Source organism: Suncus etruscus (assembly GCF_024139225.1).
Source record: "Suncus etruscus isolate mSunEtr1 chromosome X unlocalized genomic scaffold, mSunEtr1.pri.cur SUPER_X_unloc_2, whole genome shotgun sequence".
NCBI lineage: Eukaryota > Metazoa > Chordata > Mammalia > Eulipotyphla > Soricidae > Suncus > Suncus etruscus.
The window spans coordinates 679,896-704,925 of record NW_026060315.1 but is presented as its reverse complement, the minus strand read 5'-3'; the positions used below and the strand labels follow the sequence as shown (position 1 = coordinate 704,925).

General features: G+C 49.6%; 1 protein-coding gene across 1 annotated transcript in view; it reads right to left on the bottom strand.

Annotated features, from left to right (window-relative positions):
• LOC126000597 (anosmin-1-like) overlaps positions 1-25,030 on the bottom strand; it is a 55,910-nt gene that overhangs the window by 18,997 nt on the left and 11,883 nt on the right. Inside the window, exon 3 of the mRNA XM_049767813.1 lies at positions 1,364-1,426. Within this exon, the coding sequence (XP_049623770.1) occupies positions 1,364-1,426 (63 nt within the window). The remainder of the gene's footprint in view (positions 1-1,363; positions 1,427-25,030) is intronic.

Sequence of the window (25,030 nt, the reverse complement as noted above, 5' to 3'; positions counted from 1 at the left end):
CCAGAAGTATGCAGCAATGACAGAGCGTCTGCCAGCTCTCTCTTTAGACAGAACACACACATTTCGGGCAGCAGAAAGCAAACACCGGTTCCCAAGAGGCGGGAGTGGCAGTGTGAGGTGGGGAAGGGCATGGCCGACCCAGGCTCAAACCCCGACTTCTCATAGGATTCCCCCAAAAGCAGAGCCGGGGAGATCCCCAAGTGCAGACCCAGGAGTAGGCCCTGAGTACTGCTGGGTTTTGTTCCCTCCAAATAAAAGTTCACAGTGGCTCTCTCTAAACAGCTGGTTTCACATTTATTTTTATGATGTATTTAATGATATATTTTGGACACACCGAGTGGCGCTCTGGGTTTCCTCCTGGCTCAGAAATCACTCCTGATCCCAGAGCAATAACACAGCGGTAGGGCTTTTGATTTGCATGCTGCTGTCCCGAGACAGACCCAGGTTCGATTCCTGGCATCCCACGTGGTCCCCCAAGCCTGCTAGAAGTGACTTCTGAAGGCAGAGCCAGGAGGCCCTAAAAAAAAAAAAAAAAAAAAAAAAAAAAAAAAAGAAGTAGTCACTCCTGGCAGGTTCGGGTTAACCATATGGGATGGCAGGAATCGAACCCTGGTCGGCCTCATGCAAGGCAAAAGCAGTTGCTGTTATGCTATCACTCTGGCTCCCAGCACTTAAAAAAAAAATCTTTTTTTTTTTTCTTTGGTTTTTGGGCCACACCCAGCAATGCTCAGGGGTTCCTCCTGGCTGTCTGCTCAGAAATAGCTCTTCCTTCCTTCCTTCCTTCCTTCCTTCCTTCCTTCCTTCCTTCCTTCCTTCCTTCCTTCCTTCCTTCCTCTTCCTTCCTTCCTTCCTTCCTTCTTTCCTTCCTTCCTTTCTCTCTCTCTTTCTTCCTTCCTCTTCCTTCCTTTCTTTTCCTCTCCACTTTCTTTCTTTCACACTCTTCTCTGTGACCACAGAAGTCGCCACAGGCTGTGGGAACACGGCCGCCAAGAACTCGAGGGGCAAAGTTCTTCCAGAGGGGAAATCCTTGAAGTCTCACAACAGAGGGGTGGTGGGAGGAATGAACGACTGAACCTCTTAGAACCTTCTAGACTGACAAAACTACTAAACCCTCATCCTTCACCCCACTTTGGGGATCAAATCCCGTGATACTGAGGGGTTTCTCCTGACTCAGTGCTCTGGGGACCAACCCTAGGTGCTAATTTGAAAAATGACCACAACCGGTCTCCATTTTATGCAAACTCCTTCGCCTGTCTGTGTCTCTGTCTCTGTCTCTGTCTCTGTGGTGCATGCACAACCCAAATCCCCAAACCCCCAAACCCCCAAACCCCTGAGACGGGACGGCCGAGGACTCGGTTCTCACCTCGCAGAAGCTCTGGCATTGCTGCTTCCTCAAGTCCCAGGCGTCCTTGCAGGGTTCGAGACACTGTGGAGAGAACAGAAAGGACAGGGTGAGTGACAGGTCGGGACAGGTCTGGAGCAGGAAGGGCCAGGAGAGACACCTCAAGAACAGGCCTCAAGACAGACACCCCAATACCAGGCCTCAGGACAGACGCCTCTCCCCAGCTTTATTGGCAAAGGCCACAGAATTTGGCGCTGCAAGAAATGAGGCGCCACTGTGGAGTGTAGACAGGAGGGGTCAGTGCCGCAGAGACGACCCACTCTCAGGTCCACACCCCAGATAAGAAGCCACTGCACTGCTTTCTGTCAATTCATTCATTCTTTTTTATTCTATTTTATTTTGGTCTTTTGGGGGCACACTGGGCAGCGCTCAGGGGTTACACCTGGCTCTGTACTCTGACATCAGTCCTGTCAGGCTCGGGGGATCATATGGGATGCTGGGAATCGAACCCAGGTCTATCCCAGTTTGTCTTGTGCAAGGCAAACAGCCTACCTGCTGTGCTATCTCTCCGGCCACAGAATGCCTTCATTCTTTTCTTTTTTAACTTTCCTTCCTTCCTTCCTTCCTTCCTTCCTTCCTTCCTTCCTTCCTTCCTTCCTTCCTTCCTTCCTTCCTTCCTTCTCTCTACCTTTCTTTGTTCTACCCTTTTCTTTCTTTCCTTCTCTTTCTTTTCCTTTTTCTTCCTTTATTTTCTTTCTTTCATTCTTTTCTTACTTTTATTTCTATCTTTCTTCCTTTTTCATTCTTTCTTCCTTTCTTTTAGTTTCTTTTTCATTTATCTCTCTTTGGCATTGTTATTTGTTTCTTTGTTTGGGTACCACACCTGGCGGTGCCCAGTGATCCCTAAGTGGAACAAGGGATCAAATCCGGGTCAGCTGCCTGCAAGACAACTAACTACCTTACGCACTTCACAACCTCTCTGACCCCTAAAGGTTTCTTCTCTTTCCAAAAGTTTTCTAGAAAACCCAGAAGCCCCAGACTTTAAGAAAAAGAAAAAGCAAAAACCATTTTTCTTGTGGCAAACTCTTTTCGGGGCCCTGAGAGTGGAATTTAGTGAAACTGGGGGATGGAGAAAAGAACTAAGGCTGCGGCCATCCGTAGCTGTCTGCCCCCCACTCTGATGCCTCCGTGTTTCCCCCTCTGTCTGCAGGCATAAAACCCATGACGACAGAGGGACACCCAAGGAACTTTCTAGAACTTTGGGGACTGGAGTGAAGGTGTTCTGTAATGTAGCATTTTGGGGGGGCACCCCCTGTATTTTGCAGGGAAGCCACGAGGACCCCTTAGAGGGGGGCAACAAGTTCTCACAGACCAGCCTCTCTGTTTTCCTAAAGCATGACTGATTTTCTTAAACCTATATGAGAGAATTTGTCCCTTTTTTCCTGTTTCTTTTTGGGGCTACACCCGGTGGCACTCAGGGGTTACTCCTGGCTCTGCATTCAGAAATTTCTCCTGGCAGGCTCAGGGGATCATATGGGATGCTGGGAATCGAACTGGGGTCTGTCCTGGGTTGACTGTGCAAGGCAAACGCACTACCACTGTGCTATCTCTCTGGCCCCAATTTTTTTTTCTTCTTTTTTTTTTCCTTTGTTTTTTGGGTCACACCCAGCAGCTCTCGGGTTCCTCCTGGCTCTACACCCAGAAATCTCTCCTGGCAGGCTCGGAGGACCCTATGGGATGCCGGGATTTGAACCACTGACCTTCTGCATGCAAGGCAAATGCCCTACCTGTATGCTTGCTATCTCTCCGGCGCCAACCAAGAGCAATTTCTTTTTTTCTTTTCCTTTTCTTTTTTTTTTTTTTTTTGGTTTTGGGTCACACCCGGCAGTGCTCAGGGTTTATTCCTGGCTCCAGGCTCAGAAATTGCTCCTGACAGGCTCGGGGACCATATGAGACTCCGGGATTCGAACCGATGACCTTCTGCATGAAAGGCAAACGCCTTACCCTCCATGCTATCTCTCCGGCCCCCCAAGAGCAATTTCTGAGCGCAGAGCCAGGAGAAACCTTGAGCCACGCCGGGTATGACCCCAAAACCAAAATAAATAAAATAATAAAATATAAAGAAACCACGTGGGCTCCTAACATTCTCTTAACATTCCCCCATGGGAACTCGCTGACAGTTCTAAATTCAGAATTTCCGAGTCAAAAACGTGTGGTTTGTTAAAAAAACAAACAAAAAAAAACCAATAAAATATGAAATAAATAAAAATAAAGTCAAAATGAAAATAGAAAAATAAAAATAAATAAATAAATAAAAATAATAGAAAAATAACAACAACAAAAAGCACCCCACTGTTGCTTATTCATGCAAGGAAAAATTTCTATACCCAGAATAAAGACTTACAGAGAGCCCAGGGGTCACCCCAATGCTGCCACAGGTCTGACACCTCTCACAGGTGGGGGGAAAATAAGACACAAGGGGGACATTCTGGGCCCCTTTGCATATGACTTTTTCTGGAAGTGAAAAATTTAGGGTTTGAGCAATCTGGGATAAAGGCTCAAGTCCACACCGCCTGCAGTACCGAGGCCACACTTGGTCCAATTTCTCTACTTCTCCAGGGGAGGAGACAGCGCCTGAGAAAAGGTGGGTCAAAGGAATTTCGGGGTGACAGAGCGGCTGAATTCAGGCTCTCAGGGGAGGCTCTCTCCCAAAGGAGCTCTCCCCTCTTGTTGCGGGGTGCTTACGGGCTTAGGAGATAAAACCCGAGAAGGGGCTTTGGAAGCCGCAGTCTCCCCTGCACACCTCACCCATGACAGAGATGACTACATGAGAAAATATTCAGGCCACCGGGAATGCGCCAGACGGGCCAGATTCCAGGGGATTGATGTCATCTAGGCCGATAAGGCTTAAGTCAGAGGCCAGAGAAGGAGCAAAATGAGTGCTGATGATTTGTGGGGCTCCCATCTGGACAGCTGGGCAGGAAAATCTCATTCCCTGCACCCCCCAGGTTCACGGCCGTGTGGCCGGGGGAAGCAGCTAGAAAAAAGACATGGATCCTATTAGGCAAGATCAGCCTATGACAGATCAAAACTCTTGGAGACTGGGCTGGAGTGGTGGTGCAAACAGTAGGGCGTCTGCCTTGCACGCACGAACCTAGAATGATCCCCCAGTATCTCATAGGGTCCCCCAAGCCAGGAGTGATTTCTGAGCACAGAGCTAGGAGTAACCCCTGAGAGTCAACCGGTGTGGCCCCAAAACAAACACAAACAAAAATAAATACAACAAAAATCTTGGCGACAGCCTGAGCTGGTGGGGTTGTGGTGAGAAAGAAATTTGGAAACTCAGAATTAAGCTACCCAGAAATCCCATTCTTGGGGATCGATCCCCAAGACAGAAAGACATTCATTGCAGCCCTCAGAGCAACAGCCAAGACTTGGAATCCATAGCTGTAAGAAATGATGCCATCGGGCTGGAGAGATAGCATGGAGGTAAGGCATTTGCCTTGCATGCAGAAGGTCGGTGGTTCAAATCTCGGCATCCCATAGGGTCCCCGAGCCTGCCAGGAGCCATTTCTGAGCGTAGAGCCAGGAGGAACCCCTGAGCGCTGCCGGGTGTGACCCAACCCCCTCTTCCCCCCCAAAAAAGAAATGATGCCATTGTACAATTTGCTGCAACATGAATGGAACTAGAAGATATTGTGTGAAAAGACGTAAGGCAGAAGAAAGAATAAATGCAGTATCTAGCTTCTACGTGGTGTTGAGAATAACTGCATGAAGAAATGCAATGGTTTAAGTTGGAGGGGGGGTCTTCTAGGACACTCTTGGTCCCAGAGTTCTGGATGAAGAAAAGGAAAGAAATGTGAGTTTAGGGGCCGGAGCGATAGAACAGCGGTATGGTGTTTGCCTTGTACACGGCTGACTTGGGTTCGATCCCCGGCATCCCATAGGATTCCCCCCCCCCCCCCAAGCATAGCACAGAGCCAGTAGTCAGGCCTGACTGTGCCAGGTATAGCCCAAACACATAAAAAAAAAAAACCCAAATAATGCATTGACCAAATTTGCAGAGAACACAGAGGCCACTCCTGTTCAAAAACAAAGACCCAAGGGGTGTCGCACTAAATTATTTCCTTCCCCCTTTGCAAATGCAATTGTGGATTTGGTGTCTGTGTGTCCAGACGTGTCCAGAACGGGGCCAGCTCCATTGGGCATCGGGGGGCTTCTGCCCTGCGCTGTTTGGCCAACAGGAGGTGGAAAGTTGGGGCGAGCACCCAACGTGAATCCAGGGGGCCCAGATATGCAAGCTTAGCAGACGTCTGAGAATTTCTGGGTACAATGCTGAAGGCTGGGGGAACCGCAGAAGACAGCGAGAGATGAGAGAAATGTCAGCGTGTCCTTTTGGGGGTGTGTGAGGGCAGGAACGGAGCCCGGAAGGTAGGTGGGCAGTCAAGTGGGCATGCATGGGGCATTCTCCACCGACCCCTCCTCTTTCTTCTCTGCGCCCTGCTATCCTCCCCTTTCTTCCCAGGCCTCCTAGGACCTCATTTGGGCTTTTTCCTCTTGGCCCAATGCCTCCTTCTTTTCCATTTCCTTGGAGAAGAAAGTCAAAAAAAATTTTTTTTCTGTCCCTCTTTTGTTCCAGTCTCTTAGGCCAGTGCCAAGAAAGGCTCCCAGGGCATAGACCTCCTTGCCAAAATTGCCAGGTGGCAGGGTAAGCAGGGTCTTTCTTGTGTGTGGCCAGAAGTACGCCAGGTTTGGGGGGGCACAGAACACGGGACAGAAATGTTTTTGTACAAACAGTGTCTGTTTGGGCAGCAAGAATAGCGGCAACCGAAAAGGCAAGTCATGATTTCGGATTATTGCTGGGTGCCAAGAAACAGGTTGGGGGCCCACTGGTGAGTGAAAGAAAGAGGGGGATCTAAAAAGAGGGAAAGGGATACGTCTGGTCCCCCTTCAGAAACTGTTGTGCAAACCACAGTGTCTAAAAGAAAAAAATAAGGAGGGGCTGGAGCGGTGGCACAGCGGTAGGGTGTTTGCCTTGTACGCAGCTGACCTAGGACTGACTTGGTTCTATCCCCAGGCATCCCATATGGTCCCTTGAGTCAGGAGTGTTTCTGAGTGCAGAGCCAGGAGGAACCCCTGAGCATCACTAGGTGTGGCCCAAAAACCAAAGAAAAGAAGAAAAGAAAAAATGGAATAGAAAGACAAAGACAGAGAAAAAAATATGTCTGCCTTGGGGCCGGAGAGATAGCATGGAGGTAACGCGTTTGTCTTGCAAGCAGAAGGTCGGTGGTTCGAATCCCGACATCCCATAGGGTCCCCCCGAGCCTGCCAGGAGCGATTTCTGAGCATAGAGCCAGGAGGAACCCCTGAGCACTGCCGGGTGGGACCCAAAAACCAATAATAAAGAATAAAAATCCTATAGCATTAAAATTCAACAAAAATCAATTTTGGATTCAGGGCAGGTGTTGTTTCCCAAGCTGGGAACACTACAGGCCTCGAAGCTCAGTGGAATTCGCTCAGTGGAGTTTTCTGTGTTCTTCGTCTGGCACAAACTGTTTTTGGGAAAAGTGTGTGTGTCTGTGTGTGTGTTGCTCATGGCCTCTCTCCAGCCCCCACTGAAGAGAAACGGTCACAGTGCTTCGTGTCCTGCCAGAATAATGAAAAGTTTTGGCTACCACCCAGTGGAAATGCAGCAGTGACAGCCAGCAGAACAACAACAATGTCACGCCTAGGCCGGCCACTGTGTCAGCTCGCAAATCAGCTCCCTGTCAGAAGTTGGGGGGGGGGGGGGGGCTCCAGGCTCCCTGCCACAGGGCTGGCAAGGAAGGAGGGCCTCTGCTTCTCCCGGCTGCTCCCTGCTGCTTCCTCAAATAAACAGGTCTTCGGAGCGGCCCTGATTATGTTTAGAAACAAACACACAGCAGGCAGGGTGGTGCTTGCCTTGCACATGGTCCCAGGAACGGTCCCCTAGGGCTAGGCTAGGGGTGAGCCCTGAATACAGATTCGGGAGTAAGTCTTGAGCACAGAATCAAGAGTGAAGGCCGAGCACAGAGCCAGGAGTAATGAAAATGGAGCCAGGAGTGAGCCCTGAGCACTGAGCCAGGAGTAATCCCCAAGCACAGCCAAGCAAACCAAATAACACAAAAACCAGCAAGCAGCCATCACAATGGATGGAGGTCAGCTGAGTGTTTGAGATTCTCTGGGCCAGAGACACTGGGGTTCCAGCTCAGGCCTTTCACCTTCCTCTCAGGTGGAGGAACTGTTCTCCCAGGCCTCGAACCCGCCTGAAGCCGCACCTTCCATCTGATCCACTGTGGCATTTTCTGGGCCTTATTTTTTCCCATTAGAAACCTATGCATGTCAGAGCTGGTGGATTGTTGACAGGGACAGGGGGGCCGGAGAGATAGCATGGAGGTAAGGCGTTTGCCTTGCATGCAGAAAGTCGGTGGTTCGAATCCCGGCACCCCATAGGGTCCCCCAAGCCTGCCAGGAATGATTTCTGAGCATAGAGCGGGAGGAACCCCTGAGCGCTGCTGGGTTTGACCCCCCCAAAAACCCCAAAAGACAACACAAAACAAAACAAAGAGGGACAGGAACACTCTTGGGCCAATGGGATCACTTGACAGTGCTCCTTTCCAAATCCCAGCTCCATGAGAGAATGAAGCTGAATTAATGATTCTAACTCAGGTGTCTCAGGGTGCCCTCTTGGGGGTGCCCGTTTCAGACACAGGTTTTGGGGAGAAGGCCATGCATGAGAGCCACACTTCCCAGAAGACCTTTTCCAAAGTTGACCTCAAGGGGCCAAAATTCCAGAAGACTACATTTAATCACAAAAGCCACACTTCCCAGAGACCTTATCATGTGAGCCCCCTTTTCTGTACATTGCCACAAGGGCCACACACCCCACAAGGCCGCATCCCAGATGTGCCACACTCCAAGTAGGTCTTCTTGCTTTGAAGGGGTCGACAAGGTATATAGAGCCAATGGCTCCCATTTGGCTAAAATGACTTTGTGCAACATTTCCCAGCAGGAAGTAAGCAGGAGACATCTCTGTGGCCTTTCTCTATGACTGAACCTGGCCTAGTCCTGGAGAAAATACACAAGTTGGGGCCCAGACAGTTCTTTCCACATGACCTTCTTCTCCCCCCCAAAAACACTCAGCCACACTTGCACCAGAAGACCTTGCATCAAGGACCACACTTCCCAGAAGGCCTTGCGAAGATAGCCACCCTTCCCAGAAGGCCTTGCGGCAAGGGCCACCCTCCCTAGAAGGCCTTGCCTCAAGGACTACACTTCCCAGAAGGCCAAGCGACAAGGGCCACATTTCCCAGAAGGCTTTGCTTTGAGCAGGTTGACAACAATGTAGATATAGGACCAATGGCTCCCACTTGGCTGAATGGCTGCCATTGACTGACCAATGGCTTACATTGACTGGAACTCAACTGCATGACTTTGTGCGCCATTTCCCAGCAGGAAGGGAGTCAGGACATGTCTCCTTGGCCACCACCGCCATCGTTTCTTGAATTTTTGGGGGCAAGAGTGTCCAACTATGGAAAAGGCCCATGGCAAGAGAAAAGACACATAGGTTGGACCTTGGATAGTGGATAGTTCTTCCCTCTTGGGCTGCTGCTCCCCAAAAAATCACTCTTCAGCTGAGATCCAGGGTTGCATCTGTTCCCCATCTCCCCAAAATAAGGCCTGGGCCTTGCATGCTTATTCCTGACCCATCACTGGACATCACTGCCCTAAGGCTTCTCCACTCTTCCCTCCTTGCCTCTCTGGTTTCTCAGGCAAAAAGCATCTGAGACAGCTAGCTCCTTGGCCAACAAGCAGGGGGTGCTGACTCCCCAAAGATCCCCCCCACTTACCCTGTACTCCCCAAATCTCACCTTCTCCTCATCCCACCCAGAGAGGAGGTTCAGCTTTCCAGGGGCCCAACAAAATGCTCTTGTGTTGGGGAGACTTCTGGAGACCACCTAACAATCAGAGCAAGGGGGGTGCCCGCTGGGACTTTGTCTTCCCCTCCCAGGGCTCCCCTCTTTTTCTCCAGTGTCTCCCGCATGGCTGAATAGCCCCAGGCTGAGCCTTTTGAGGGGATTTTCACGGTGGCATGAAACGAGGGGCCCAGCTCCCAGGGGTTCTGAAAGCCCTGCTTTGTGAGCTGCTCAGGGTCAGGTTAAGGCCTGAATTCTGGCAGCAGGGAGGTGTTTGTCATCACGGGGAGAGGAGAGGTTGGGGGGCTGGGGGGCCAGGGGGAGCACAAAGAGGAGGGAGGGGAGGAGAGAGACACACATGCAGAGACACAGAGACAGACACAGGCTGGCTGTGTCTCCTTTTGGCAAAGTTCAGTCCTTTCAGCTGCAAAAAGCAATAGAGACAGCTTTGGAATTCTCAGCCCGGCAGTCACATACATGGCGGGTGCGTGCCATACATGGCATGTTTGGGGCACCTCATGGCCTGGGTCTTGGCGATCCCAAAGGTCACCCCTTTGATTCTCCCCCTGGAAGGCATTGGATCAAGGGGCCGGATTCTAGTGGGACAGGCCAGAGAAAGAACTTTGGCTGTGGGAAGAAAGCAAAGGAGAGAGACATGCAAAAACAAAAACAACAGCAGAGACGAAGAGTTCCTGAATTGCAGAGACACAGAGAGACAGAGATGCAGAGAGAGGGGGAGACAGAGAGAGACACAGAGACGGAGAGTTCCTAAATTGCACAGACAGAGAGAGACACAGACACGGAGAGTTCCTAAATTGCAGAGACACAGAGAGACAGAGAGAGAGACACAGAGACAGAGAGTTCCTAAAGTTGCAGAGACACAGAGAGACAGAGATGCAGAGAGAGGGGGAGACAGAGAGAGACACAGAGATGGAGAGTTCCTAAATTGCAGAGACACAGAGAGACAGAGAGAGACACAGAGACGGAGAGTTCCTAAATTGCAGATACACAGAGAGACAGAGAGAGAGACACAGAGACGGAGAGTTCCTAAAGTTGCAGAGACACAGAGAGACAGAGATGCAGAGACAAGGAGAGAGACACAGAGACGAAGAGTTCCTAAATTGCAGAGACAGAGAGACAGAGATGCAGAGACAAGGAGAGAGAGACACAGAGACGGAGAGTTCCTAAAGTTGCAGAGACACAGAGAGACAGATGCAGAGAGAGAGGGAGAGACACAGAGACAGAGAGTTCCTCAAGTTGCAGAGACCAGAGACAGAGATGCAGAGAGGGAGAGCCAGAGAGATGGAGAGTTCCTCAAGTTGCAGAGACAGAGAGAGACAGAGATGCACAGAGAGAGGGAGAGACACAGAGACGGAGAGTTCCTAAAGTTGCAGAGACACAGAAACACAGAGATGCAGAGGGAGAGAGAGACACAGAGACAGAGTTCCTAAATTGCAGAGACACAGAGAGACAGAGATGCAGAGAGAGAGGGAGAGAGACACAGAGACTGAGAGTTCCTAAAGTTGCAGAGACACAGAGAGACAGAGAAACAGAGACACAGAGAGACAGAGATGCAGAGAGAGAGACAGAGACAGAGAGTTCCTAAAGTTGCAGAGACACAGAAACACAGAGATGCAGAGAGAAGGAGGGAGAGAGAGACACAGAGACAGAGATGCAGAGACAAGGAGAGACACAGAGACAGAGAGTTCCTAAATTGCAGAGACACAGACAGAGATGCAGAGAGAGAGGGAGAGAGACACACAGACACAGAGAGTTCCTAAATTGCAGAGACACAGAGAGACAGAGATGCAGAGAGAGAGGGAGAGAGAGACACAGAGACTGAGAGTTCCTAAAGTTGCAGAGACACAGAGAGACACAGAGACAGAGAGTTCTTATAGTTGCAGAGACACGGAGACAGAGATGCAGAGAGAGAGATAGAGATGGAGAGTTCCTAAAGTTGCAGAGAGACAGAGATGCAGAGAGAGGGAGACACAGAGATGGAGAGTTCCTAAATTGCAGAGACACAGAGAGACAGAGATGCAGAGAGACACACAGAGACAGCTGTAGAGACACAACACAGACAGTTGCAGAGACAGTCACAGAGAAGGTCACAGAGACACAACAGAGATGGCCGCAAAGACAGCCAGACACACAACAAAGAGATGGGCGCAGAGACACAGAGATGGCTGCAGAGACACAGCAGAGACAGCTGCAGAGACAGTCACAGAGACATAAGAGACAGTACAGAGATACAAGGGACATAGCACAGATGGGCGCAGAGACAGCTGCAGAGACAGTTCCAGAGACGGCTGCAGAGACACAGCAGAGATGGTCGCAGAGACAGCCACAAAGACCTAAGAGACAGTACAGAGATACAAGGGACACAGCACAGATGGACGGCTGCAGAGACATAACAGAGACAGTTACAGAGACATAAGAGACAGTACAGAGATATAAGGGACACAGCACAGATGAGCACAGAGACACAAAGATGCTGCAGAGACGTAACAGAGACAGCTGCAGAGACAGTTAGAGACGGCCACAGAGACACAGCATATATGGCCACAGAGACACAACAGAGACAGCATAGAGACATAACAGACAGTACAGAGATACAAGAGACACGGCGCAGATGGGTGCAGAGACACAGAGACGGCTGCAGAGACAGCTGCAGAGACAGTCAGAGACGGCCACACAGACATAAGAGACAGTACAGAGATACAAGAGACACAGCACAGATGGGCACAGAGACAGCTGCAGAGACAGCCAGAGACATAAAAGACAGTAGAGAGATACAAGCGACACAGCACAGATGGGTGCAGAAACACAGAAATGGCTGCAGAGACACAAAAGAGAAGTTACAGAGACAGCTAGAGACATAAGAGACAGTACAGAGATACAAGGGACACAGCACAGATGGGCACAGAGACACAGAGACAGCTGCAGAGACAGCCAGAGACATAAAAGACAGTAGAGATACAAGGAACACAGCAGATGGGTGCAGAAGCAGAGATGGCTGCAGAGACACAACAGAGACAGTTACAGAGACAGCTAGAGACATAAGAGACAGTACAGAGATACAAGGGACACAGCACAGATGAGCTCAGAGATGGCTGTAGAGACAGTCATAGAGACATAAGACACAGTACAGAGATACAAGAGACACAGCACAGATGGGCGCAGAGACAAAGAGACCGCTGCAGAGACACAAGAGAAACAGCTACAGAGACAGTTACAGAGACGGCCACACAGACATAAGAAACAGTACAGAGATACAAGGGACACAGCACAGATAGACGGCTACAGAGACATAACAGACACAGTTACAGAGACAGCCGCAGAGACATAAGAGACAGTACAGAGATACAAGGGACACAGTACAGATGGGTACAGAGACACAGAGACGAGTGCAGAGACACAGAGAGGGCTGCAGAGACACAACAAAGACAGCTGAAGAGACAGTTACAAAGACGGCCACAGACACACAGTAGAGATGGTCATAGAGACAGCCCCAGAGACACAGCAGTCACAGACACACCAGCTGAGACAGCCCCAGAGACACAGCAGAGACGGTCACAGAGACAGCCTCAGAGACACAGCAGACAGTCACAGAGACACCAGCAGAGATGACCCCAGAGACAGTCGCAGAGACACAGCAAAGACAGCTGCAAAAAATGATCACAAAGATGGCCCCAGAGACACAGCAGAGATGGACGCAGAGATTCAACACAGGCGGTCGCGGGCAAGGCAGGCCCCAATTTGTAGTCTCCAGGTGGTGGGGGGATAAGTGGCGAAGACCCCATTGATGCAAGGCAGGAAACTGTCCCTCCAGCCTGCCACTAATGACTCAGCGCTGGATTTTCATGCAAATGCGCCCCAGGTGGCTCTGAGGCTCCCTGAGGACTGGAAAGAAAAGCAGGAGGGGTGTCCTGGGGGGGGGGTGGTGGGGAGGCAGACAAGTTTGGGCCTGTGCCACACTGGAGTAGAGACAGGCCAGGGGTACCCTGAGAGAAAATGCTGAGCCAGGATAGAGTGTGCAGTGCTCAAAGCTCAGGGCAGACTCTACGTTTGGGGTCCAAAAACTTCCACCACAAGATTAAAACAAATCAAGCAAATGCGGGAAACTTTCACCACAAGGCTGAAGAGCATCCAACAGGTTCTGGAAACTTCCACGCAAGATTTCCACCCATCAGGGAGAGATCCCAGCAGGCGGACGGACTATTTGTCTCAACTGCAGCTGTAATAGCTAGTGGCTTGTCTGTGAGACCCCTCCAAGTCTTTATTGACAAGAGAAGGGCCGTCCCCTTGGGTGGGGGACAGGGGGACCCATTCAGAGGTACTTTTAGCAAAAAAAAAATTATCCTAAATAGAATGAAAACCAGTTACTTCGGGGGAATTTGGCTATGCTGCCTCTTGGAGCTAAGGAGCACTGTTTCCAGAGTGCTAGAAAAGGCCAGAGATTGAGGCCGGTGAGATAGCATGGAGGTAAAGCATTTGCCTTGCATGCAGAAGGATGATGGTTCGAATGCCGGCATCCCATAGTGTCTCCCGTGCCTGCCAGGGGCGATTTCTGAGGGTAGAGCCAGGAGGAACCCCTGAACGCTGCCGGGTGTGGCCCAAAAATCAATCAATAAAATCCATGGGGTCGGAGAGATAGCACAGAGGTAAGGCGTTTGCCTTGCATGCAGAAGGTCGGTGGTTCGAATGCCGGCATCCCATAGTGTCTCCCGTGCCTGCCAGGGGTGATTTCTGAGCGTAGAGCCAGGAGAGACCCCTGAGTGGGCCACCAGGGTGTAGACAGAAAGTTCTAGAAGGAAGCGAGACCTGAGCTTCGACCCCACGCGCGACGCTCGGCCACGTGTGGGTCTCTGAGATGGAATTGCTCTTTCGAGGGCTTTGCCTCCTCCATCACACTGCGAAGGGACCCAACCATGGCTCGAGGTGGGCCCAAGCTCTACCCATTAGGAGACACTGCCCTGGATGGAAATAGAACACGCAGCCTGCAGAGCCAGCCAGCAAGTGACAGTGCGCAGAGCACAGAACTTTCTGGAATGCGAGTTCCACAGAAAATACGTGGCCAGAGGCAGTTCCACGTCTGCAGGGGTGGGCACCCAGGGGTGGTCCCCCCAACACAAGGTCTAGCAGGACTGTCCCACTCAGGTTAGGAGGGCACGGGTTCGAGAAAGCCTGCAGGGTGGGCCGCACATGCGTGGGGACAGAGTGTCTCTTCCTGGAGGGCATGCGGCTTGGGCACACTCGGCTCTGCACCCCAAGTCTCTGCTGAGACTCTCTGCTGCTTTTAATTCGGCCTCTGTACCCCAAGACCCTGCACAGCCAAGAACAGAGCTGACACGTCTCGCAGGCACGCAGGGAGCAAGAAAGTGCTCTCTTGGGGGGGGGGGGAGAGATGAAAAGTCGGGGTGTAACAAGACTGTGGAGTGCTTGAAAGGGAAGGGGGCATCAATGGAGACTCCTGGCAGTGGTGCCAGCAGGAGTTTTGGGGAGCATCTTTGCATACCCTGCATTTATGCATCAAAATGTTGATCAGTCCTTCCTTGTTTTATAAAGGGGAGAGGTGAACTGGATTGGGGCGCCCACTTCTGTCTCCCAGGAGATCATTCATCTAAGGGGGTCCCACTGGTGGGCCCTGGACAGCACACACGGACACAGAAACACACACAGACACAGGGATAAACACACATAGACTTACAGTCGAACACAGACACACAGAAATACACAGATAATAAGCAAATTTTAAAAATTAAACAAAAAAGGGGGCTGGAGAGAAAGAGCATGGAGGGAAGGCGTTTGCCTTGCATGCAGAAGGACAGTGGTTCGAATCCCGGCATCCCATAGGGTCCCCCCACTTGAGCCTACCAGGATTGAGTGACTTCTGAGCATAGGGCCAGGAGGAGTCCCTGAGTGCTGCCGGATGTGACCCCAAAACCAAAAGAAATAAATAGATAAACAAAAAAGAAACACAGACACACAAACACAAACAGAGACAGACACACACCTACAAAGTGCCCACATTACATTGTCTAGGCTGGGCCCTGAGTTTCGAGGGTTGGGCAGGCGGGCACTGTGCCAGGCGGGAACACCCCAACTGAAGAGGTCTGGCCTCCCGAGAGCTGACACTTGGCATTCCGGGGGACAGAGACGAGGCTGCATGGCTGGGTCCCGAGGCAACAGTGCCTCAAATCCACACGAGGGCCTGGCTGGGTGACCCTCATGGCCAACAGACCTCCAGAAGGCCAACAGTTTGGGAAGGCCAAGGGGGCCTCCATCGCTGTGCCCCCAAACCTGAAACACTGAAGGCCAGCAGAGCACCAAGTGAGGGGCACAGAGCAGAATCCAGGTCACTGTCCCTTCCGGCAAAGGCTGATGTCGCATTCTTTCTCTGGGGCAGAAAACATCCCGGAGCTCAGAAAACATATCCCAAGCATCCAGAGGTGACAGGCTTTTGCGGGACAGAACCGGGGCCCCTGTGCTGCCCTGGTGGGGATCACGTGTCACCAAGCAAGCCCCAAACAACGTCACAACACACAAGAGCCACAGCTCGACCCCAGAGCACACAAGACGCACAAACACATAGATTAGTCTGAACGCAGAAGCTCATTCATGGGAAATATGCAGCACGAGACTTTCCTCAAGTAGCATTAAATATATATAATATATATATATTAGGGGCCAGAGAGATTGCACAATGGGTAGGGAGTTTCCTTGTACACAGCCTACTGGGGTTTGATCCCCGGCATCCCATATGATCCCCAAAGCATGCCAGGAGTGAATTCTGAGTGCAGAGCCAGGAGTAAGCTCAGAGCAGCGCCTAAAAAGCTGAAATCACCATACCATAGTGGGAGGGCATTTGCTTTGCATGCCCCAGATTGGATCCCTGGCATTCATTGGGTCCACTGATGGAGTAATTTATTTATTTATTTTTTCTAGGTTTTGGGCCACACATGGCAGCGCACAAGGGTTCCTTCTGGCTCTGCGCTCAGAAATCACAGGGCCAAGAGAGATAGCATGGAGTTAAGGCTTTGCCTTGCATGCAGAAGGTCGGTGGTTCTAATCCCGGCATCCCATATGGTTTCCCCCACTAGAGCCTGCCAGGAGCAGTTGCTGAGCATGAAGCCAGGAGGAACCCCTAAGTGCTGCTGGGTGTGACCTCAACACCAAAAAAAAAAAAAAAAAAAAAAAAAGAAAGAAATCACTGCTGGCTCCTTGATCCCTTAGCATTCTGCCTGCGTGCTGTTCCCTCTAGAAACGTCCCAAAGAGTGTCGTGGGAGTTTCTGTTTTGTCTCCAAGGGACAAAGAAACAACTCAGGGAAACAAACATGAGGTGTCTGGGGGAGAGAGAGAGACAGAGAGAGACAGAGACAGAGACAGAGGCAGAGAGTGAGAGAGACAGAGAGCAGAGGAGAATGGGTGCAGAAGGCGGGGTGTTGGCTGTAGCTCCCCCAAACTAAGGCCCTGGAGAATAGATCATTGGGACCGGGTGTCCACGGATTGTTGTCATATGCATGTTTATTACATTGCAAAGCCCCCCCCCCCCAATTATTTATTTCTCTGTCTTGCAAACTGGAGGCTGGGTGGCGAATTCTGGACACTGGGCTCACTCAGGCGAGGAAGAGAAGTTAAAGGGGCCCTTGGGGAGGACCTTTCCGAGGGGAGGGAAGGGTGGGCTTTATTCCCCATTCATAAGGGGGAAATCGGGGCCCACAGCTGCATGGAAAAGGCCAAACTGAGCCCCCAACCCCCCAGTACCCTCCCTCATCCCCCAGCCCATCATTGTGTCCTTGGTTCTCTTGGGAACTGAACACCCCCCTTCCAAGTTCAATCTCTAGGTTGTGAGAACTGGGAAGCGGGGAGAGAGCGGCAGGACGCCCACAGGGGACCTTCAGAAGCAGCAGGGATGGGGCCAGAGCTGTGCTGGCCCCTCGTTTTTCGGCATAGGCACCCCCAAGTTTGTCCAAACTGCAAGCGACAGTTGCAAGACCAAAAGTGTCTCCCCATGAGCCAAGGGCAGAAAAAGAGTGAATGCATGTTCTGCCAAAAACACGGCACAGTTAAATCCTTGGCAATGAATGTGGTCTCTGTGTGTGTGTGTCTGTGTGTGTGTGTCTCTATGTGTGTGTGTGTCTCTATATGTGTGTGTGTGTGTGTGTGTGTGTGTGTGTGTCTGTCTCTCTCTATCTTTGATCTTTGTTTTTGGCTGCGCTCAGGGGTTACTCCTGGCTCTGCACTCAGAAATTACTCCTGGCAGGCTTGGGGGAAACCCGGGGTGAAAAGCAAATGTCCTACCCGCTGTGCTATTGTTTCATCCTCTATGTGGGTTCTGTTTCTCTCTTCTTTCTCTCTCTTTTTTTTAATATTTTTTCTTTCTCTTTTCTTTCTTTCTTTCTTTCTTTCCTTCCTTCCTTCCTTTCTTCCTTCCTTCCTTCTCTCTTCTTTCTTCTTTCTTTCTCTCTTCCTCTTTCATTCAACTTTCTTTCTCTTTCTTCTCCCCTCCTCCCTTTATTCCTCCATCTTTTCCTTCCTCCCTTCTTTCCTCCCTCTCTTCATCCCTTCCTCCACTTCTTCCCTTTATTCCTTTCTCTCCTTTTCTTCACTCTTTCCTTCATATTTCCTTCCCTTTCTCCCTTCTTCGGGCCCTTCCAGTGCTAGGGTCCCCAGACTCCTATTTCACACATATTCTCTACAGTTCTTTGCTTTGCCTGAAGATCGTAAAATATCTTCTGAATGGGGTAGTTGGGACTCAGGGGATATGTGGTTCTAAGGATGAAACCTGTGACCTTTTACAGTTAAGACGAGCATATATTTTACTTATCTTAAGAGCCACTTATAAATCCAATGTGCAAAGACTCTAGGGAGGAATTCTATGCTCTCTAAGAGAGTAACTGCTTTACTGGTCATGCCCACAGAAAGAATGCCAAAACACTGTGTGTTCTGTATCCAAGGTTAGGGAGAGGAGAGAGACAGAGGCAGTGAGATATATATATATAAAGAGAGAGAATATGGGTGTTAAAGTGTGTTCTTTCTATTCAATTGACCCCAGTTCAGTCCTCAGAACTATATGATTTTCCAAACCTTGCCAGAAAGGATTCCCTGAGCATAGGGTCGCGAATAGCAAGTCCTTAACATGACCAGGGGTAGCCCAGAAACCAAAAAATACATTAAAACTGCGGGGATTGGAGATGAGAGAGAGATGTGTACAACAGGTGGGGCACTTGCACTGCATCTAGCTACATTGGGCTCACTCTTCAGCACCCCCATATGATCCTGAGACCATCAGGTGTGATTGCTCAGATATCACAGAGCCAGAAGAAAGTCCTGAGAACTGACCACACAGCATAGCCCATCAATAAATAGCAGGGATCAGAAGGAAAATAGCCCCTATCCCATACGCAAAATTTTCTGGATTTTTTTGTTTTGTTTTTGCTTGTTTGTTTTTGGGGTCACACCCAGCAGCACTCAGGGGTTACTTCTGGCTCTACTTTCAGAAGCTATGCCTGGCAGGCTCAGGGGACCATATGGGATGCCAGGATTCGAACCACCGTCCTTCTGCATGCGAGGCAAACCGCCTTACCTCCATGCTATCTCTCCGGCCCCCTTTCTTCCTTTCCTTTCCTTTCCTTTCCTTTCCTTTCCTTTCCTTTCCTTTCCTTTCCTTTCCCTTCCCTTCCTTTCCCTTTCCCTTTCCTTTCCCTTTCCTTTCCTTTCCTTTCTTTCTTCTCTTTCCTTCTTTTTTCTTCCTCCTTTCTTTCTTTCTTTCTTTCTTTCTTTCTTTCTTTCTTTCTTTCTTTCTTTCTTTCTTTCTTTCTTTCTTTCTTTCTTTCTTTCTCTTTCTTTCTTCCTCTTTCATTCTTTCTTTCTCTTTCTTCTCCTCTCCTCCCTTTCTTCCTTCCTTTCTCTCCTTTTCTTCCCTCTTTCTTTCCTATTTCCTTCCCTCCCTCCCTACCTCAGGCCCTTCCAGTGCTAGAGTCCCCAGAATCCTCTTTCACACATATTTTCTATGCAAAGTTTGATGAATGTTTTTAGCTCCCTGGTGCCACCCAAGAAGCCACCATCCCTGTCGTCATAGGCTTTCTGCGCTCTATCATTGAATTTGTCACAGTGATGTCACATTTCCAATCTGTGTTGGTTTAACCAAGTTCGATTGTGAGTCCCTTCTAGCAGGCACATATGTTTATAAAATAGTGTTGAGGAAGAAGAGACTGACAAAATAGAAATTGAGTTCTCTTTGTGACTGAGAAGTGTCGTTTTCACTTCCAGGTCAACTCAGAGAAGAGTTTGGCCAATTTGCTTTCAGGACCACACATTCCTTGCAAGGAGCCACACAGCAACATATAAAAAAAAACACCTTGAGACTCCAAATTTTACAACAGGAAATGACACCGAACCCCACCACTCTCCAGAGAACTCACCAGTATCAACAAGCTATCTGCTTCTCCTGATAAGTCTTCTCCTGATAAAGCCCTGATAAGGACTTTAGAGAGGAAATGTTCCAAGATGTCAAAGATACCATGGAATGGAAAGCTAATAAGACTCAAGAGGTTAGGAGAACAGAAATGAGAAGACTTCAAACAGAAATGACAGAACTGAGGGGCCGGAGAGATGGCACGAAGGTAAGGCATTTGCCTGGCATGCAGAAGGACGGTGGTTCGAATCCCGGCATCCCATAGGATCCCCCCCATCGAGCCTGCCAGGAGTGATTTCTGAGCGTAGAGCCAGGAGGAACTCCTGAACAATGCCAGGTGTGACTCCAACAAACAAAATAAATACATAAAACCTTGGGCCTGAGAGCTAGCACCAAGGTAGGGCACTTGCCTTGCACGCAGAAGGTCAGTGGTTCGAAGCCTGGCATCTTATATAGTCCCCTGAGCCTGCCAGGAGCGATTTCTGAGTGTAGAGCCAGGAGGAACCCCCGAGCACTGCTGGGTGTGACCCGAAAACCAAAATAAATAAATAATTAATAAGTGACAGAACTGAAAAATATGGTGGGCAAAGTAAAAAAACACACTGGGAGGCCTCAGAGCAGAGTCAAAGATGAACTGCATAATAGGAGAATGTGGCTAAAAATAAATGAACATCTGAGGAGAGACACTTTGGGGTGAATTCAAGTGAGACAATATTAGAGTAAATGGTCCCCAGGGGCCAGGAAGGAACACGTCCTCCATGAAGAAGCGACAGTCAAAAGACATTATCACTGAGAAATTTCCAGAACTGGAGAGAATATATATATCCACATTCTGGATGCCCAAAGGGATCAGATAAAAGAGGCTGAAATACAAACACCCAAGATCTTTCATAATCAGAATGATAAAAAGTATAGATAGAATACCGAAAGCAGAAAGATCAGAGAAAAGCACAGTAAAAAGGAGTGCCCCTAAGATTTAAGGCAGATTTGTCAAAGGTCTGAGGCAGTCATGGGATAAAGTGGAAATAAATCAAGCAAACGAACAGCTTGCCAAGAATTCTTTATCAAGCCAGACTTGTGTTCTGGTTTGAAGGAAAATACAAAGCTTCACGGATCAACAACACCTCGGATACTTTACAGACTCCAAACCAAGTTTAAAAGAGGTATTGAAGGGGGAACTTTAAGATAAGACAAACACAAAACAAGCGTCCAAAAATGGCTCAAAATCCCACGACAGTCATCTCTCTCCCTGCCGATGGACTAAATGCAGCAATTAAAACAAACTGGGTTAGAGAGCTGCATCTAAAAATCTGCTTCCTGCAAGAAACAGAATTCGAGGAGTCAAAAAAAAAAAAAAAAAAAAAAAAAAAAGGGCCCGGAGAGATAGCACAGTGGCGTTTGTCTTGCAAGCAGCTGATCCAGGACCAAAGGTGGTTGGTTCGAATCCCGGTGTCCCATAGGGTCCCCTGTGCCTGCCAGGAGCTATTTCTGAGCAGACAGCCAGGAGTCACCCCTGAGCAACACAGGGTGTGGCCCCAAAACAAACAACAACAACAATAACAACAACAAAAAAACAACACAGACTTAAAGCCAAAGTTGGAAGACAAGCTTTTAAGCAAACAACTCCTTAAAAACGGTGGGGTGGCCATCCTAATGTTCAGGATCAAAAAAACGTCCTGAGACAGAGAAGGTCATTCTTATAATCAAGGAAGAAATCTCACACAAAATACTTAAAACTTAATAGACATGAAGAAAGACATCAATAGCAGCACAACAGTAGTTGGAGACTTCAGTACAGCTCTGTAAGTTCTTTTCTTTTTCTTTTCTTTTTCTTTTTTTTTTTTTGTTTTTGTTTTTCTTGGTTTTTGGGTCACACCCAGCGGCGCTCAGGGGTTCCTCCTGGTTCTTTGCTCAGAAATCGTCCCTGGCAGGCTCAGGGGACCCTATGGGATGCTGGGATTCAAACCGCCGACCTTCTGCATGCAAGGCAAACGCCTTCCCTCCATGCTATCTCTCCAGCCCTGTATAAATTCTTGGATTCCAATAGCTCTCAAAACTGAATGAATCAAGATGATCTGGGGTACGTCAACAAAACAAACCTGGAGGTCACACAGGTCCTGAATCCCAGACTTCACACAACGACAGGGCCCCCAAGGTCACTTAACACACAGGTCTAGATCCCCTTAGGTCACACATGTCATATCCCTGAGGTCATACATGTCTTTGGTCCAGAGATTTCACAGATTCAGGTCCCTGAGGTTATACAAGGTCACAGAGGTATAGCACCCCAGAGGTCACGCAGCTACAGGGCCTCCAAAGTCCTTTCACACACAGGTCCAGGGGCCCATTAGGTAAAAGAGATGCAGTGTCCCTGAGCCACAAGGTCCAGGCTTTCGGAGGTTGCACAGGTCTAGGGTCGCTGAATTCACAGAGCTCTAAGATTCCTGATGTTGGGGCCAGAGATAGCATGGAGGTAGGGCGTTTGCTTTGCATGCAGAAGGACAGTGGTTCGAATCCCAGCATCCCATAGGGTCTCTCCTTTGAGCCTGCCAGAAGCGATTTCTGAGCGTAGAGCCAGGAGTAACTCCTGAGCACTGCCGGGTGGGACCCAAAAACAAAACATAACTAAACCAAACAAAAAAAGATTCCTGATGTTACTCAGGCGCATTTCCTTGAAATCACACACATCTGGTCTCTGAGGTCACACAGGTTCCAAAACGTAAGGTCAAAGAAATCCAGTGTCACGAAGTTCACAAATTTTCAGGACCCCTGAGGTCACACGGTTCTAGTTTCCAGAGTCCAAACACGACCAAGACCCTGAGGACACACAGATCCAACAACCCAGAGTTCAGACTGGCCGGGCATCCCTGAGGTCGCAGAAGTCCAGGGCTTTTTACATCATCTTACAAACAGTATAGGGCCTTTGAATTCAGTGGACACACAATTCCCAGGCGACTGAGATACACAGTGAGGACATCTGAGGCCACACATTTCCTCCTGGCTCTTTGTTTTTTGTTTTTGTTTTTTTTTTTTTTTTTTTGGTTTTTGGGCCATACCCGGCAGTGCTCAGGGGTTCCTCCTGGCTTTCTGCTCAGAAATAGCTCCTGGCAGGCACGGGGGACCCTATGGGACACCAGGATTCGAACCAAACACCTTTGGTCCTGGATCGGCTGCTTGCAAGGCAAACGCCGCTGTGCTATCTCTCCGGGCCCACATTTCCAGGTCTTGAAGTGGCACAGTGCAGTGTCCCCGAGGTCACGCAGGTCCAAAACCACTGAGGTCACACAAATAGAAGGTTCTTGAGGTTGCACAAGTCCAGTGCTGCTGTGGTCACAGATCCTGGGTCCCTTAGGTCATAGAGATCCACGGTCCCTGAATTTACGTGAAAAGAAAGCTTGATGCCCAGATCCCAAGGGATTGGGGAGCGTGGGTTTGTTGGTTTTTTTTTTGTTTGTTTGTTTGTTTGTTTTTTGGGTTACATCGGCAGCGCGCAGGAATTCCCCCTGGCTCTATGCTCAGAAATCACTCGTGGCAGGCTCAGGGGACCCTATGGGATGCCGGGATTCGAACCACCGTCCTTCAGCGTGCAAGGCAAATGCCTTACCTCCATGCTATCTCTCCAGCCCTGAATTTACGCAGGTCCAGAGTCCCTGGGGTCACACATATCCAGAGTTCCTGGGGTCACACGTCTAGAGCTCCTGCAGATGCAGTTCCATATATATATATACCTGAGTCACACAGGTATAGGCCCCCTGACATAAGATTACACATAGGTCCAGGGTCGCTGGGGTTACAAAATTCCAGAGGTTAAACAAATCCAGGGTCCTTGAGGTCCCACAAGTCTCGGTCCCTCAGATCTCACAGGTTTAGGGTTGCTGAGATTGCACAAGTCCAGGCCCCTATAGTCACACGGTCAATGATTTTGAGGTCACATATTTCCATGCCTGACCCTCATTTCACACAGGTACAAGTTTTCTGAGGTCACACAATTCCATGACCCCTCGGTCACACAGGAGGTCCTGAAGTCACGCTAGTAGAGGGCTTCTTATTTTTTGGGGGGGGTGGGTGGGTCATACCCGGCACTGTTTCAGGGACCCTGAGGTCGCAGAGGTGCTGGGTCCCTGAGGTCACATGGGTCCAAGGCCCTTGAAATAACACAAGTTCAGGTCCCTGAGGCCACAGAGGAACATTGTCCCGGAGATCAGAAAATGTCCAGAGTCCCTCAGGTCATACAAGTCCAGAATTCAAAAGGTCACAAGGGTCATAGGTCCAAGAGGTCACCCAAGAGGTCACACACCCGAGAGGTATGGGCCCCCTTAAGTCAAGATACACATGGGTACAGAGACTATGGATTCAACTTACACAAGAGTCCAGGGGCCTGAGGTAGCACAGTATGGGGTCCCTGAGGTCAAGGAGGTCCAGAGAACCTAGGTCACACAGTCCAAAGGTCCATGTGGTCACAGAGATTTAGGGATCCTGAGGTTACACGGGTCCAGGGCCCCTGACATCACATAGGTCCATAGCCCTTGAGAACAGCTTAGCCAAAAGTACAAGGTCCCTACATTTCCCTCTATTCTCTCATCCACCTCTTCTGACTACCCCCTAACCCCCGAATGTCTGTACAGAAAATCCACTAGCATTCCCTCTGAACCCCTCCGCTTCTTCAACCCCAATATCCCTATGTCCAACCCTTGCTATGCATACTTTGTTGAAGAAGGGTCCTACCAGTGTAGGGTTCTCCCAGTGGAGCTCACAGACCCCTGGCAGACCTGGGCAGACCTGCGTCTCTGAGGTGGTGCCTTCTATCTGCCACCCTATCCTTTGGCATGGAACCAATGAGCTAAGGGCATAGAGATCAGCGTTGTCCCCACCGAGAAGGCCTCCTGCCTCGACTTTCCCACACTGTCACGGATGAACACACATACACACAGCCCGAAATATTTCACAAATATCAACATTTAATGTACGCTTGCAATTTCCCAGGAATCAGCAGGACACAGAAGGCGATGGACTTCTGAGCATGGGTTATTTTCCTTGTAGTGTGTGTTTCCTCACACTGTCCCTCCTCAGCATGTGTTGTCCTCACTGGAGCTGAGTGTATGTGCCGTGTCAGTCAGAGAAAAAGTGCCATACCATCCAAGCTGCCGTTTGGTTCGGCTGCCAACACTTGACCTATATCCAATGATTTTCACAGATGTCCAAAGGCTCCGTCCAGATGTTCCAGCCAACAAACAAAACCAATTTGCAATCACCTCGAAATCTGGCACTGCACACACACCCAGAAAAATAACTCAGGATTAGGAGGCCTGGGCCTTCCTCCCAAGAACCAGATC